Consider the following 17,488-nt stretch of genomic DNA (forward strand, 5'->3'; position numbering starts at 1 on the left):
GCCTCTGCACCAACAGAGCGAGGAGGGTCTTCTCCAAGCTCAGAGGTTCAAGCGGATGCTGGAAAAAAAGAAAAGCAGAGGAATGCTTCCCCATTGCTTTAGTTCAGAATCCTGATAAGGGCTGTGCCAGTGACATCTTTATCTTCATTGTAAGTGTTAATGCTCGGTGGCATGACAGTGTGGACTTGTGTGACAACGTTATAAATAACCTGATGGGGAACTTGCCAAAAGAAAAAAAGAAAAAAAGGAAAAGAGACGCTGCTTTTCCCATCTATAGGCATCCTGCTATCTGTTAATACAGATATTAATGAGAGAGTATCTCAGAGGGTGTCTCGGAGAAAGATCAAGGTGATGAAATGGAATTACTATTTGGAAAGTGATAAGAACTGCACTATGAAGTGAATTCTGCATAGCTAAATGTACCCAACAGTTACTCACAGGAACACGTTATCATTTAAATATATTATATACATATATATAAAACGTGTTAGCATTTCAGCAGGGAAATTATTTTTCTATGAATTATTCATCTTCTGTAGTCGTGTAATGGGGCAGTGACTTCTTTTATCAACAAAATACTTTTTATTGGCACTCAGAACTGCATTTCACTGAACCCATTTCCCCAGTTATCGTCAGAAAAGAGTTTACACTGGCATTTTGGAAAAATGTTATGGGAAGATTTATCAGAGCTGCAAAAAAAGCTGCCCGTGAACTAATAGAATTAGATTATCTTGGAATTTTCTTCACCAAAACTTAGAATGGCCACTAATTCCTTTCTTTGCTCTTTTGGTGTTTGCAAAGGGGTTCACTAAAGCCTGAATTGATATAATTATTGGCTCGGATTGTTAGAGATTTAGGCCAGATGGCTATGGGTTTCTAAAGTCCCAGTTGCTTGTGTTAGCTTTTCTAGTTTGCCTATAGGGTTTGGGGATCAGCGATTTGAAAGGGCTGCAAACTTGTAAAACAGTATTATTCATGGGGGCAGAATGTTCATCGGCGTGACCCAGTACTAAATACATTCATTATAGGCATTTCTATTCTGCACAATTTGCCACACGGCGCTGGTTTGTGAAAAAAAAAAAGAGACAATGGCTTATAAAATGCTTTTGAATGCTTAAAAAGAAGGAGAGTTCACGCTGAGCCTCCTCTGCTTTCTCTTTCAACAAGAACCTCCTTAGTGACTTTGGCTGAGCTCTGCAGAGAGCAAGTAAATTGGAAGAATCGGAGATTTACTTTTTACGTTTGTGGACATGGTGGGGGGAATATCTGAGGGAAAAAAAAAGAAGCAGTAAAAGAGAGTGATGGTGAGATTATGTGAAACAGCAATAAACAAGTGGGAGAAGTTAGCAGGGAAACAATGGGGGGCTGAAGTAAGCTAAAATGATAAACTAAAGGGGAAATACGGATCACGTCATGAGCAGATACACGAGATGTCTGCTTGGGAGACCTGGCTGCAGCGCGGAGCTCGTGCAGCCATCTGCGCGGTTTCTGGGACACAGCCCTCCGATATCTGATTTTATTTTTCGGTGCAAGCTGCCACGTAAACAAGAGAACACTAAAGGAGGCTGAGGGGAACGATCACTTTCGGAGAGCTCCGTTTGCCCCACGGCCCCTTCTTTCAGACGCCTGGCACGAGCACAGCCCGAGCGTGGCACCCGCCGGGAGGAGACGGATCTGAGGAACCGCGCAACGGCACCCAGCACAGCACACGCGCCGGGGGCAGAAGTGCTGCGGGCAGCGTCGCTGAGCGGGCAGCGGAGACTCCGAGGAGCGAGAGGAGCTCTCCGCGCACCAACGGGCACTGCGGAGCGGCAGCTGACAGGGAGACGAGCGGCACCGAGACGCTCGCGAAGCACTTAACTAAACGGGAGGACGGCATCGTGCCAGCGGGACCGGGACCGGGACCGAGACCCCTCGGAACGCGACGGGCGCGACGCCTCCGGCGCTGCCCCCCCTCCTCGGGCGGGATGAGCGGGCCGGCGGCGCCGCCCACGCCTCCCCCGACTGATTGGCTGCCGGCGCCGGGCCGCGCTGCGGCTTTGTCCGAGTGAAGTTACGCGGAGCTGCGGCCGGAGTCGGCGCCGCCCGCGTTCGCTGCGCCGCCCAGGGAGGGAGGGGCGTGCCCGGAGACGCCGCCGAGCTCGGGGCCGCCGGCGGCACATGGAGAGCGGCTGAGCTGCGGGAAGGGCGGAGGCGCGGGAGCGCAGGCGGGGAGCGCGGAGAGCGGCTGCGGCGGCTCGTCCCTGGATGTCCCGGCACGGTGTGTATGGAAAAGTTTTCTCGTCTGCTGCGCTGTCCGTGCCGGGCTGGTTGTGAGAGGCGGCTGGAAGGAGCAGATGTGCGCGGGGTTTGAGGTACCGGAGGAAGTTTGAGTAATTGCTTCTTAACTCGCTGGGAGAAATGAATTGCAGAAACTTACAAACGCGGCGGGCTGGCAGCAGAATGCACTTTATGTTCCTTTTTGCACTGGCGGTTGCGTGTCTCGATAAGGCTGTGCTGGGCAAGAACCTGAAGTACCGGATTTACGAGGAGCAGCGGGTCGGCTCGGTCATCGCCAGGCTGGCGGAGGACGTGGCCGATGTCCTATTGAAAATCCCCAACCCCGCCTCGGTCCGCTTCCGAGCCATGCAGAGGGGGAACTCCCCGCTTCTCGTCGTCCGAGAGGATAACGGGGAGATCAGCATCGGCGCTAAGATCGACCGGGAGCAACTCTGCCAGAAAAACTTGAACTGCTCCATCGAGTTCGACGTGATCACTCTGCCCACCGAGCATCTGCAGCTCTTCCATGTGGAAGTGGAGGTGCTGGACATCAACGACAACTCCCCTCAGTTTTCCAGGGCTCTCATCCCCATCGAAATATCTGAGAGCGCTGCCGTGGGTACCCGCATCCCCCTGGACAGTGCTTTTGACCCAGATGTGGGGGACAACTCCCTCCACACTTACTCCCTTTCCGACAATGATTTTTTCAGCATCGAGGTGAGGACGAGGACTGACGGTGCCAAGTATGCAGAGCTTATCGTGGTGAAGGAGCTGGACAGGGAGCTGAAGTCGAGTTACGAGCTCCAGCTCACTGCATCTGATAAGGGGGTGCCGCAGAGGTCTGGGTCTTCCCTCCTGAAAATCAGCATTTCCGACTCCAACGACAACAGCCCAGCTTTTGAGCAGCAGTCCTATATAATTCAACTCCTGGAAAACTCCCCAGTCGGGACTTTGCTCATAGACCTCAATGCGACCGACCCAGATGAGGGCGCTAACGGGAAGGTCGTGTACTCCTTCAGCAGTCATGTGTCTCCCAAAATTATGGAGACTTTCAGGATAGATTCAGAAAAAGGCCATCTGACCCTCCTGAAACAAGTGGACTATGAAATGACCAAGTCCTATGAAATTGATGCTCAGGCTCAAGACATGGGACCAAATTCCATTCCAGCTCACTGCAAAATTATAATTAAAGTTGTGGATGTGAATGACAACAGACCGGAAATCAGCTTAAATTTGATGTCCCCGGAAAAAGAAGAAATGGCTTATGTTTCTGAGGGGTCCCCCCTGGACACGTTTGTCGCCCTGGTCAGGGTACAGGACAAGGATTCGGGTGTAAACGGAGAGGTGGTCTGCAAGCTCCATGGTCATGGCCACTTTAAACTGCAAAAGACTTATGAAAATAACTATTTAATCTTGACTAATGCCAGTCTAGATAGAGAAAAGAGATCTGAATACAGCTTGACTGTAATAGCAGAGGACAAGGGAACGCCAAGTCTCTCAACAGTAAAACACTTTACTGTCCAAATCAGTGATGAAAATGACAACCCACCCCGCTTCCAGACTAACAGATACGAAGTAGTTATCTTAGAGAATAACTCTCCGGGAGCATACATCACATCCGTCACAGCCACAGACCCAGATCTAGGGGACAACGGACAGGTGACCTACACTATACTGGAGAATTCTGTTTTGGGAAGTTCTATAACCACGTATGTGACCATTGATCCCTCCAACGGGGCGATCTATGCCTTGAGAACTTTTGACCATGAAGAGGTAAATCAGATTGCCTTTATGGTTCAAGCTAGGGATGGAGGGAGCCAGCAACTTGTTAGTAACACTACAGTGGTGCTAACCATCATTGATGAAAATGACAACGCTCCTGTCATCGTGGGCCCAGCACTGCGCAACAGCACGGCGGAAATCTCAATCCCTAAAGATGCTGGGATTGGCTTTCTTGTCACGAGGATAAGGGCTACGGATCGGGACTCCGGTATGAACTCTGAGCTCAGCTGCTCCATAGCAGCCGACAAGGAAAACAGCATCTTTGTGATGGATCCCAAAACTTGTGACATCTCCATCAATGTGAGTGTAGAATCGGTTCCAACTAAGCACTGGGAGTTTTTTGTCATAGTCCAGGATAAAGGCAGTCCTCAGCTGAGTACTAAAGCACTTCTGAAGTGTACAGTTTTTGAGTATGTTTATTCATTTTCAAGCACAGAAGCTACTTTGGTAAGCCAGCCCTCTCTGGATGTCTCGATGATAACAATTATATCCTTAGGATCGATATGTGCCGTGTTGCTGGTCATCATGGTTATCTTTGCTACGAGATGTAATCGAGAGAAAAAGGACACCAGGTCCTACAACTGCCGGGTGGCAGAATCGACCTACCAGCACCACCCGAAGCGGCCCTCCAGACAGATCCACAAAGGGGACATCACACTGGTGCCAACAGTTAACGGCACGCTACCCATCCGATCTCACCACAGAGCTTCCCCGTCCTCATCCCCGACCCTGGAGAGGGGACAGATGAGCAGCCGGCAGAGCCACCACAGCCACCAATCGTTGAACAGCCTGGTGACAATCTCCTCCAACCACGTGCCTGAGAACTTCTCACTGGAGCTCACCCACGCTACTCCAGCTGTTGAGGTAAGATCCTACCTCGTTTTGCATTCGCAGGTCCTCTTGGGAGTATGGGGGTACTTTTCGTGCAACAGGCAGTTAGATGCAAGTCCCACGTGTTACAGATTTCCCTTTAAATGTTACAGCTTTGCAGCTGTACTCCAAAAGCAACTGGACCCATTACCACAGGGTTACATCTGTTATTAATAGTGTTAGTTCTTGGTTCTTCCCTGTAAGGCTGAAACAATGCAGTGCAACATACACAGGAATCTGCTCTGGTTTACGAAGCTTCCTCCTTCCTTGCCTTCCCTTTCCCTCCTCATAGCTGTTTTAGAATGAGTCCGGAAGAACAGAGGAAAGTTATTAATAGGGGTGGAAAACTCCAAGCTCAAATACTGACACAGTTAGGTGCATATATTGTAAGGCAGTGTGTGTCTGATACATGGCACACAGTGTCCCCAACTTTGGGAGCACCCATTTCACTTTTTCCTGCAGCTTTGGTGTAATGGCCTTAAATGAGTGCCATGCCTCATTATTCCTAGTGATTTATGACTATGGAATGGCAAAGAGGTGGCTGTAATATATTAAAACAAAGCAAAATTCAACCTGTGCTTAATTAGTTGTTTTACTTGTTAATGAATTCCCTGGCTAAAAAACAGCAGTGCATTTCCTCATTCTGAAACGTCTCCAGTTATTTTCTGTGGCAGTCTCTACGCTAATAGTCAGTTGTACTGCATTATGTAGGAATTTGATTTAATTAAACTTGAAAAGGAAAAAAAAACACAACAACTTGAAGCAAATTAGTACTTTTAGAGCTAGGAGTTCGAGCTTTTATTTCGAGGAATCATTCTTTTCACCTTCTCTTTAGCAGGTTTCTCAACTCCTCTCCATGCTTCACCAGGGCCAGTATCAACCAAGGCCGAGTTTTCGAGGAAACAAGTATTCCAGAAGCTATAGGTAAGGATCTGGACTATTGTGCTGTATGTCTGTATCAGGCAGTATACTACTGTTTTTTTGTTTTTCTTTTTAATCCAAGTTGCGCAGGAGATATTTTGATTCCACCATTACCACCATTCTCTTTACAGATATGCCCTTCAAGATATGGATAAATTCAGCCTGAAAGACAGTGGCCGGGGTGATAGCGAAGCTGGAGACAGCGATTATGATTTGGGTAGAGAGTCTCCAATTGACAGACTTCTTGGGGAAGGATTCAGTGACCTTTTCCTTACAGATGGGAGAATTCCTGCAGGTATGAGCACAATGGAAGCTGAACGGTTTATTTACAGTGCTGCCTAGCTGTCACTTTGATAAAGCTACTACTGAGAAAGCAAAAATTCTTTAGCTTTCAAGTCTTGTGTTTCCTTCTGTCTCCTCTGCCTCTTGACAAATACTGAGCTGAAGCATTCCCGTATCTAGGCAAATGAAAACTCAGATGCAACTGAAAAATCTGCCCAGAGCAACTCATACTTTTTTTTCTTTTATTTGCATCATCTTGAGCGGGCTCCAAATTCCCCAGCAAAAAGCATCATCTCCTCTACATCCTTAGACTTCTAATGACTGGGTGGATGTTTGTTTTTAAAGCCAGGCAGTTGTGGTTTGTTAAAAATACACGGAACTATAATTAAGGGGACACATTTTCCACAGTGGGTTTGATCCATAGGATACGATACAGACTAGCACAGTTCAGAAATGAATTGTGAAGTTGGTCAAGAAATATGGATGGCGAAAGTAAGTATTCTTCCCACCGAAAAATGAGTTCAAGTAGTAAGGGAAGCATCTTAACATGTGCCAGATCTAAATCTTGCAATCCTGACTTACAGAAGAAGGAGCTTAAGAGAAACAGCTCAGGTAGAGGGCAGAGGAGAGATACTTTAGAAAAAGATGAGTAAAAGCAAGCTAAACACACACTTGTATATGGAGTTACAATTTGTGAATTTCTGTCCAGTTTTAAGTTGGAAACAGGAGGATACAGGAAATCCTGCTGCATACAGACATAAGAATTTTAAAATGACTTTGGTAATTACATAGCCACTGGTCGTACCCTCAATCTTGTACCCATTTCAGCTCGTATTTAGTTCTCTCTGTCCAAGTGGCAGGGCTGGATAACTTCAGTATTGTTTAAGTTTACGTCAAGACTGATTAATCAAGTCATTCTACGTACAAGGCAGTATTGCTTTGTAGGTTGGCACAGCGTGTGTTCCTTCCTGCAGTGACCCCAAGACATTGCCCAGAGCTGGAGCAGAGGGGCTGCAGTGTTCTAGCTCCTTCCCTCTGCTGCCAGAGAAAACAACAGTGGGCTTATCTCTGCCCGTGGCAAGGGTTTGGAACCAGGTCTTGTATTGCCTATCCAGACATTCAGCTATCTCCTCAATCTACTCTTCGGTACCCAATATTTCGAAACCAGAGGCCTTTAAAATGTACTGTTTTTCCAGAATCTTTAATCAAAATCTAGTGTCCTAATGCCTTTTTCATCCTAATCTCCCCCCAGTTCCTATTACTTATCCCCCCACCATCCAGCATGAGGCATGTCTCCCTGTCTTCCGTGGTTAGCAGATCCCCTAGAGGGATCTGCTGCAGCTCTCAGTTGCCAGGGGAACTTGAAATGCAGTGGTGTTTGCACTGGCGTCCGGCCCTGCTGCTGCCAAGGCATAGCTGTCCTCTTCCTGCTAGGCGATTGAGGGCTGCCAGCAGGCAGGAGTGCTACGCTCTGGGCTAGCTGAAATGCTGTTATGCGTCTTCAGCTCCTGCAATTCTCTCTCTAAACAGGAAGCCTAAGGGCAGAGTTTCCAAAAGTGCCTGGCCTTCCCCTAACGCTAATTGAATTCAGAGTAAGGAAAGGTCTCCTGCTGCGTACAGATGCAACTCAGTTTAGCTGTAAAGTAGTGTAGTGCATTTAATCTCAGCCAGATGCCCACTTAGCACAATGTGTAGTATTAGTCCATCAGATAAGTAGATAAGTGTGCTCGACTCATTTAGATGAGATGTGAACTTCTTTGAGTCAGCTGTATAATCCAAACAGACAAAAAAAAAAAAAAAAAAAAAAAAAAGGAAAGAAAAGAAAACTTCCTGGAGGTTTCCTGCTCTCCATTTTGAAAGGTTTCTGCATTGTAAGTCTGGACACAGGCATAATGCTGTGAGAAAGCCTTTGCAATCTGTTCTTTTAAGGTGGAACTGGAAAGGAATGAAGCCTTCGAAACTTCAAAAATATCAGGATCGGGAAGTTTCAATAAGTGCCCTCAAAAGACTTGTTTTTTCTGTCACTTTTTAGTCTTCTCTGGTAAGTTTTAAGTTCCAGGGAAGAAATTTGTGCTTTTTTTTTCTTTTTTTCTTTTTCTTTTTTTTTAAATTGGTGATTTAAGGGCAGATTGTGAGACCATTCATTTTTCTCAGAGTATCTTTTGATTTTCCGCTCAACAGTGTCCATACTTACGATTTTTTTACCAAAACCAAACACGGTAAGATCAGTAGCAAAACTCACAATGAGATAATGATGGAATCAAGAAGGTTGGAAAAGATCTCTAAGATCACCTCGTCCAACTGTTCACCTACCACCAATATTCCCCATCAGATCACATCCCTAAATACTACATCTACCCTTTCTTTAAACACCTCCAGGGATGGTGACTCCACCACCTCCCTGGGCAGCCTGTGCCAATGCCTCACCACTCTTTCTGAGCAGAAATTTTTCCTAATATCCAACCTGAACTTCCCCTGGCGCATCTTGAGGCCATTCCCTCTTACCTTAATGCTGTTATCCGTGAAATGAAGCCAACCCCTACTTTACCACAACTTCTTTTCAGGCAGTTGGAGACAGCTCTAAGATCTCTCCTGAGCCTCCTTCTCTCCAGACCGAACAATCCCAGTTCACTCAGCTGCTCCTGGGGCCCAAACCAGAGCACAGTACTCGAGGTGTGGCCACATCAGAGCTGAGTACAGAGGGGCAATCACCTCCCTCGTGCTGCTGGCAACACTATTTCTGATGCAAGCCAGGATGCCATTGGCCTTCTTGGCCACTGCTAATGAAATGCTAAACTGTTGAGAGTCTCCCGTTAATTTACAGGAATTTTCTTAATTAGGGGAGTAATCTTGACCTCATCCTTATCCTGGGATAAGTTGAGAGCTGGTCCAGGCACAACGGATCACTGAGATATCTTTTTTACTTTCTAACTCTTAGGCATTTCCTGTTAAGACAGCACAAGTATGCTTTTCATGCATGGGAACAAAGCGCACTAAGGCGTTGCAGTCACTCATACCAAGATGTCAACCACTGTTATTTTCTGGGTTCTTTTCATTATTTACTGTTGGAAGCATGCTGATCAGTAGGCCATTTGCAATACCTTCTGCAATATCCGGCCTGCAGCGTGAACCCGTGCTCTTGAAGAAATTGATGCTCCCTTGTGTAAGGAGCAGAGAAAGTTTGTACTTGAAGGAATGGGAAGGGCATTAGGAAAGCAAACAGCGTGATAGGCTGTGTAAGGCGTAGAGATAAATAACGCTGACAGTTTTACAGTAGCACTTTATCAATCATGGGTATGTTCAAAGCTGAAATACACTATTCACTTCTGCTTACACTACTGCAAAAAGAACTTTTGATAAAGTGTGTGGATCCAGAGCCAAATGGGAAGCATGATGAGAAAATGAGGAAAGTCTACAGGGCATGACTGAAGACATTTAGTTTCAGGAGTGGCATTTCTTCCGTCTTTAATATATAAATGTAGAGAGAAAAAGAAATTACATACTGTATGGGATAATGTAACCAGTAGTCCATGGGGGATTAGGGGAAAATTACAGTAAAAATATGCATAATGTGAAGCCTGGCATTGTTAAGAACTTTCTTTGAAGTATGTGGCTCAGATTCAAGTTAGTGGCTTCTGCAGTACTTGGGCTTTTGCAGAAGGACTGCCAGTTACCCAGACAGCCTCCAGCCTGTTCTGAGGCTTTGTGTCATAAAGAGTCAGTTCCATTTGGAGAGGCAAATTTGGCCTCTGCCCTGGCACATCCCTCCTTGCAGGCCTGTCATGTAGGTCTTTACCTGTTTCTGCTTCTAGGGACCTTTCCCAGGCTGCCTCAGTGTTTATGATGTACTCTCGCAGTGACTCTCAGTCGGCCAATTGCTGGCCGTAATGCATGGCTTATGTATGACACACCACTCAAGTCTAGCAGTGAAGGAGAGACTTCTCCACCTTTCAGCCCTCTTGCTGGCTTGAATGCCCATCTCGTGGGTTGTTGCTGCCCTTGTGTCTACACCGTACCAGCATAGCGCAGGAACTGGAGCTACGGAGGTGCAGATACACTTTAGAGTAACTCCTGTCTGTATAAACCCAGGGGTCACCCTGGATATGGATTAAAACCTAAATATTCTAGTACCGGATTAAAATTTAAATGATTCAATTAATAAGGTGAGATGTTAGTGGGTCACCTGGAGTTCAACATACACCCAATTGTCAAGTCAAAAGGAGATAATTTAATGGAGATTCCTCTGCATGGTTTTGTTCTGTATTTCCTCTGTCAGTTTATTTTCCTGTTATTACTCTGATGTTTTTCCTTATTTGCATGTGGAAGACTTGAGTAAAACAACTAAAAGCTGGAAGGTAGAAACACCTTTCTTTTATTTTTATATTTATGTAAAAGCACTTCACAAAGGGAATTAATGTCTTTAAGTCACAAGAGCTAGTTATCACCCTGGGATTTATGTTTATCTGCCATCTTAGTTAACATATTATATCACCAGTCTTCTTACCAGTCCTGTACTTAGCATTCCTGGGTTTTGAGACCTTTTAGGAATGGAAGTGCATTTAAATCCAGGCCATTTGCAGTTGCTGACTTGATGCATACAGAATGCGAATCCAAACACCAGGTTGGAACATCTTTGATCCCTGGAGAAGTTCAGGCTTTGTCTTCCTTGGGTGTTAGACCTCGTGTCTGTAAATGATAGGTGCAACCAAAGGCGGATGTTCACTCTCATCTTTTCTCTTGCAGCAATGCGGCTGTGCACGGAGGAATGCAGGGTTCTAGGCCACTCTGACCAGTGCTGGATGCCACCACTGCCATCTCCCTCATCTGATTACAGAAGTAACATGTTCATCCCCGGGGAGGAGTTTCAGTCGCCCCAGCAGCAGCTGCAGCAGCAGCAGCAGGGCCTCGAGGAAGATCCGCAGCCTGCTGACGCCAGTGAAAAGAAGAAGAGCTTTTCAACGTTTGGCAAAGACTGTCAGGGTGAGGAGGAATCAGGAGACACTTGTACCTCCTCTCTTCTCTCTGAAATGAGCAGCGTCTTCCAGCGCCTGCTGCCTCCCTCGCTAGATGCCTACACAGAATGCAATGAGATGGAACGCTTGAATTCGTTGGAGCGCAGGAAGGGACATTTGCCTGCCAAGGCTGTGAATTATCCACAGGGAGTGGCTGCGTGGGCAGCCAGCACGCATTTCCAAAATCCAGCCAACAATGGGCCAACTCTGGGGACTCACTCGAGTGCACAGCCCTCCTCCAAATGGCTGCCAGCCATGGAGGAAATCCCGGAGAATTATGAAGAAGATGATTTTGACAATGTACTCAATCACCTCAGTGACGGTAAACATGAACTCATGGATGCCAGCGAGCTGGTGGCAGAAATTAACAAGCTGCTGCAAGATGTCCGGCAGAACTAAATGTTTCAAAAGCCTATTTTTCCATGTTTATGGAAAACTGGAAAGAAAGAAAGAAAGAAAGAAAGAAAGAAAGAAAGAAAGAAAGAAAGAAAGAAAGAAAGAAAGAACAAAAAACAGACTGAGGAGAACTGGCATTGCCACTGAGTTGCATTTATCATAAATGTGTCTGTGTATGTTGAATATTAAAATACTGTATTTTCATATGTACACAATGCAAGTGTGATTATCTGTATTTTAAAAATACATTTGTACCTTATATTTATGTGTAATTTAACAAATAAATTTTATTTTTCTACACCCACAGCAAGCATGTTTTCCTAAATGTATATAGATGGTACCATCCTTGTCAAACATCCACCTTTCTTGCCACACAGGCATGTAAAACAACGAAACGAGGGGAGTCACTGCTTTCCATTATTATTTAAGTCTCAGATGTTACAAATGCAAATCCAAATCACTGAAACCTTATCCAAACATTAGTTTTAATAACTGATCCAACACCTTGTTGCAATGTTTCTTTCTTATAATAAAGAGTTGTCAACTCTCGAAGCCTAAAATGTCCTTTTTTATTTTGATGTTTGGTTAAAAGTCATGTTTCCCATTTAATTAATAGGTTATTGCAGGCTTGGGTCTTCTGCTTACAAATGAATGTTTCCTCAAGTGGACAAATCATGGAATTAATTGATGGCACTTTCAATATTCTCTTAAAAAAACAACAACAATAAACAATAACATTCATTTGTTCTGCCACTGTTATGCTGCAAAGACAGTTGAAGTGAGTGCTATATACTTGAAAGACAGCAATCAAATTAGATTTTCTGACTTCAGGCTGAATTCTCACCCTATGTAAATAAAAAAAAAAATTGCAATTGCCTGCTTTATCATTGTGACACCAAAATAAAATGAATGCTGCATCTCTCAGGAAAGCTATTATTTTCCATAGCAGTTGTAGGTGTGTTTTGCATCTGTTATGTGTCTATCTTGTATATGTCAAATGGTATAGAAGTACTTTAGCTCCCTAGAATAGAGCTGTTTTTTTATCTTAATCAGTTCCTCCAACATGCAGGGTTTCTCCCTTTATGGAAGGAAGCTCAATGCAAACTGAGCATACCATTGTGCCGTCGCATCTGGCAGTGAAGTAGATATTGTTTCACACATAATAGTTTGAGTCACTACGGTTCTTTTAGCTCCTTTATTCAAAAATGTGTTTGAATAACCTGCCACAAACAGGGAGATTTTTATTACAGAATCATAAAATGACTTGAGTTGGAAGGCACCTTAAAGGTCATCTAATTCCCATTGCCAATCACTAGATGTCTGTGATCATCCAACTGCATGGGAACTGTTGAGTCAGGTGTGAACCACTGAGGAAAGGACTGAGTCAGCTGTGGGAGCACAGGTGAAGGCAATTCAGGGGTGGGCCAGGCTCCACTCCTCCTAGATCACATTTAAGGGCTGGCCAGGAGTGGGAAGGTTTTCTTTTTAGAGATATGTTTTTTTTGGAGTTTTCTTCTGTAAGCTTAGATTCTTGGATATGGGTAAGCATTTTTTCTTTGATTGTTTCTTTTCTACCGTGGTAATCTTTCCAACTGTTTCACCTGTCAAGTCCTAACTGTGCTACCCTTCTGACTGTACATTTGTTGACTGTACATCCAAGCAATTATTTATTCTCCCAATAGTCCAGCTTTCAAATCTGTCTCTTTTCAGTTTAGTACGAAGGATGTGATGTGGGACCATGTCAGAGGCCTTGTGCATGCTCAGGTAGGTGCCCTGAGTTCTCTTCCTTTCTGTAATTATAGAATCAGAAGGTTGGAAATGACCTATAAGCTCATCCAGTCCAACCGTCTCCTCATCACCATTGCCACCACTCGCACTAAACCACATCACACAGCACGTTGTGCCTCTTGAATGCTGCCGGGGACAGCGACTCCACTGCCTCCCTGGGCAGCCATTCCAGTGCCTGACCACTCTCTGAGAAAAAAAGTTCTTCCTTATGTCCAACCTAAACCTCCTCTGATACAACTTGCAGCCGTTGCCCCGTGTCCTGCTCGTTGCCTGGGAGAAGAGGCCAAATCCCTCTTCACCTTTTTTTTCATCTTTATGATATCTGTCCATAATTGGAGGCTACTAAATTGGTCAGGTACAGTCTGCCTTTGGTGAAGCACTGTTGGCTATCTCAGATCAACTCTTTGTCTCTTATGTGCCTTAACATAACTTCCAGGAGGGTCTGTTCCATGATCTGATCTTACAGAAAACAAACAGATTGATACGTAATAAGCATCGAAGGGTTTTAGATTCCTGATGTTCATTTAGGGAGAGTGTGAAGTTATAAAGAGCCAGAAAGAAAACTGGTATTTGGGCTTTTTATTGAGGACTGTGGAAGTTTGTCTCCACTTCAGGAGTTGATAGGTACAGCCATGTTGGTTAGAAGGTCTCAGACTTCTAACCAAGTATCCACATTGTCAGAAATAATCATGCAGACGCACATCAGTGTGTCACTTCCTTAATATGCTGTACAAACTTAAGACAACTGACATATCTGCATTGTTAAAAAAGATCATCTAATAGCAGGGGGTCTGTTTCTATTTCGGTTAATTATTTTATCACCTTCGAAATGCTAACATAATTTCAGCCTCGTCCAACTACTTTCATTTACTTAAAAAACAAAATCATGACTTCTCTGTTATTAAATACTTGAAAGCCTTTCTCTGTTTTCATTTTTGCTGAACCTTTCCTAGGTCTGTTGTCAGTGCCAATCGAAAGCCAGCAGACAATTCTGGATACAGTTTTTCTCGTTCCTCCTCCAGTTTCAAATTGATCTTGCCCCTCTACAAACTCCTCTTCATTCCCAAAGCCTGCCACACAGACTGCTTTTATTCTTTGCATCTGTCTGAGCCCTGAGGATACTAATAAGGCTCTAATGGGCTCTACTAACAGACCTCTACCCGAGACATCAAGAGTTCATTTAAGCTTAGCCTACAGCCTCCATCTGCCTGTGGGTTGTTGTCTCACTTTGCGTTCTGGAGGGACTTAGACTTAACTTACAACAACGTCTCCAAACTTATCTCCAGTTGTTGCTGACTGGAGCCTTCTGAGAGGTCTTTATCCTGCTCTCTTCCTTTGCTACTATGGGGGTTGTTGTTACTAATACCTGGCTCAGCCTCCTGTATTCAAGTAGGGTGATACTGTGCCACTGAGGATACTGGTTTGTCCTCTGTTCCTTTTGGGCAACTGTCCTCTTTTTGGTATTTCGTGAGAGTATCTCCTGCCCTGTGTCTCTAGACTCCTTTGCTACTGTAGCTTTCCTACCAACCCTGAAGTTCACAAGGATGTGGCTTCTTTCCTAGCTAGGTTGTTTTTCATGTCATCTCCCTCTTCCAGGTTCCCCTCGTTTTCTTTAGTACCCAGTTTTGGTTTTACTTTCCAAATTCTCTTGCTCTTGTCTTGTTCTTCTGACTGATCTTACTGACTCTTTTTTACTTAAGTGAGTGTACTAATCCTATTGGACTTATGGCCGTACTCCTGACTTCATGAAGTACTTACGATATCAATATCTTTGTGGCTGAAGTTCCCAGTCAGACCTCTTCAGTTTGGTCTGGTTAACACACGTTCCTTAAATGACTTAATTTTTAGCACATAGCTGTGAACTCTGGATTCCACCTTCCTTCTCACCCAGTGCTTTTTATTGGGCACAGCATTGCAAGGGGTGATGCTCCCACTGCACCTCACTGATACTGCTTTTGCACAGGTGTCCACCGAGGGGGAGGGTCTGGCAAAGCAACAACTCCTGAGACAAAAATTCACGTCTGCTAAGGAAATCAGCTGTTATTTGATTCTAACCACAGGAACACATGAAGTGTGAGGTAGCACCAAGGGATTGGAAGTTATGTCAAAAATGCACACTATGCTACATAGCAAGAGCTAATGCGTTTGGAAGTTATTTAAGAAGTTTCCTGTTGACATGGGTAAAACATTGCTGTCTGTCACAAAACCGGCAGCTGAAAACAAAACATGCCTTCAGGTGGTGCAGGTCCCTCCTTTGTGAATAAATGCAGATAGATAATTTTTCCTGTTTCTAGAGGAGAAAATACTAGACCTTCAGGCTCTGATTGGTTTCTGGTGTCTGCAGACTTGCAGGGCAGCCTGATAAGCTCCATTTTCACAGTCGCATCAACCACCAGGGATTACCAACCTGTTTTAAATTTAAAATCCTTAAATCAGTTTATGCCCACTGGCCCGTGTCACACGGGTAGTCTCAATGATTTAAATCGCCATTGTTTGCAGGGAGAGCTTTCTAGCAAAATAAATCCGAATGAATTTCTCTGGGATTGCTAGGCATCCAAATATTATGGAATACCTAATGTTTTCCTAGAGGTGATTTCTGTGCCATCACACAGTAATAATATTTGGTATGTGCACTGCTGTAAGGATCTTATCATGTAAAGGCACCAGTTACAAAATCGGTGCAGTTTTGGGAGCAAAAATATTTACTTAGATTAAAAATAAAATGCAGCAGGGTCTGAGTTTTGCTTATTTTCAATAGGGAGCTTGTAGAAAAAGTTCTGAAGGTTGTGGTAAATGGAGGAGAAATCCGTCTTAATCCTACTTTCAGTTTAGTCGTCCTCTTTGCTCTTTTTGTCAGGGTTCCCTCATAAACAGGGGAAAATATTTCTTCTTGTATCTTCACACAGTTGCACGCTCCCTGCACATACAGGTGAATACTGGCTCCCAGCAAATCTCTGTGTAGAACAGGAAAAACATATCAAAAACACAAAAAAGTAAGTAGATCTTGATTTGCTACACATTGACAGCGAATAGAGGATTATGTGTTGGTGGTTATTATTTTAAGCACCAAACATAAGCATGATTATTGTGTCCAGAACACTAGATTACTAGGAGTTCTCTAAAAGATGGACATATCTTTGAAACAAAATAACTTTCTTCCTTGGTACAGCAATGACAGAAAGATCATGGAAGTCAGCAGATGTTAATTAAAAAAATGCTGCTGAGTGCTGTGTGCTGGTGATTCTGTCGCTGGTGTCATAGGTGAAATTCCTACTTCTGAATAAATAAATAGCTTAACTAATAGATAGTAAGCCATTCTTTTCCTCCAGACTCCCTGTATGTTTTCTTCCTTCAGTCAGTAATGCATCTGATACACTCAAAGATGTACTCAAATAACGATTAGAGATAGTGGGCTGTTTCACCACTTATTTAATTTGTGTTTAAAGCATTTCCATAACCGCTGTGTTGCACTTTACTCTTTAGGGTCCATTAGCATAAACACATTGAAAGGATGTGGAGGATGTGGCTGCCAATAATGTTTTTGTTGCTTTCTACAACCTGATCGTGTTTAGAGTTACTTATATTAATAACAGCAATAGAAAGTAAACAAAAGCTACCACAAAAATATTTAACCTTTACTGTTTCCTATCTTTTTTTATTAAAAAATAAATAAATTGAAATTCATAGAAAAAGCCAGGAAATTTCATTTCCTCCTCTCCTCTGCAACCTGCAGAGAATGTCAGATGTTTCCACAGATTAGAAGCACTGAAAACCTCAATTGTCAGATGCACATATGAAACAAACTTCCCAGCAGCACCTAGACTAGAAAAAGATTGCCTGTAAGCTGTGAAAAGGCTAGATTTATGAAGAAAATCTTGTATTTAAACTTGTCAGAAAGAGCACACATGAAGATTAGTTCGAGTTGTTTTTAAAGAAGCAAACGCAAAAAGAGCTTTCTCTTGGGTAGTGAGCATTAGGTGGCTAACGCTGTGCTCAACTGAGATTCCTGGGAGACCACTGCGTATGTCCACTCTCATTGAGTAATGCAGGCATTTACAGGAAGGAATGAAATTGTGTCTTAAATGGAATCCCAGGGTCAGAATCTGTCCTCACGTAAAACTTATCGTTCAGTGTATTCTGTAGCGTGTTTTATATAAATAAGATCTAAAAAGTGATAA

At 44.1% G+C, this 17,488-nt stretch overlaps 1 protein-coding gene across 2 annotated transcripts; it reads left to right on the top strand.

Annotated features, from left to right (window-relative positions):
• The first annotated feature begins 2,176 nt into the window (after nucleotides 1–2,176).
• Nucleotides 2,177–12,074, top strand: PCDH18 (protocadherin 18). Of its 2 annotated transcripts, none has more exons than XM_052690135.1 (4): nucleotides 2,177–4,905; nucleotides 5,747–5,835; nucleotides 5,964–6,127; nucleotides 10,858–12,074. In XM_052690135.1, exons 1-4 carry the CDS (start codon nucleotides 2,401–2,403, stop codon nucleotides 11,523–11,525), a joined length of 3,426 nt encoding a protein of 1,141 aa, XP_052546095.1. In that variant the 5' UTR covers nucleotides 2,177–2,400; the 3' UTR covers nucleotides 11,526–12,074. The 2 variants fall into 2 exon arrangements, with proteins under 2 accessions (XP_052546095.1, XP_052546096.1); XM_052690136.1 differs by having other exon boundaries at nucleotides 5,750–5,835.
• Nucleotides 12,075–17,488: the final 5,414 nt, after the last annotated feature.

Source organism: Tympanuchus pallidicinctus, unplaced genomic scaffold, assembly GCF_026119805.1.
Source record: "Tympanuchus pallidicinctus isolate F22 unplaced genomic scaffold, pur_lepc_1.0 scaffold26, whole genome shotgun sequence".
Lineage (NCBI taxonomy): Eukaryota > Metazoa > Chordata > Aves > Galliformes > Phasianidae > Tympanuchus > Tympanuchus pallidicinctus.

Bases quoted from the DNA above. Each gene is read 5' to 3' on its own strand.
- PCDH18 (XM_052690135.1), top strand. From the start codon at position 2,401: ATGAATTGCAGAAACTTACAAACGCGGCGGGCTGGCAGCAGAATGCAC. The intron at 4,906-5,746 runs GTAAGATCCTAC...CCTTCTCTTTAG, and splicing joins ACGCTACTCCAGCTGTTGAG to CAGGTTTCTCAACTCCTCTC. The intron at 5,836-5,963 runs GTAAGGATCTGG...TTCTCTTTACAG, and splicing joins AAGTATTCCAGAAGCTATAG to ATATGCCCTTCAAGATATGG.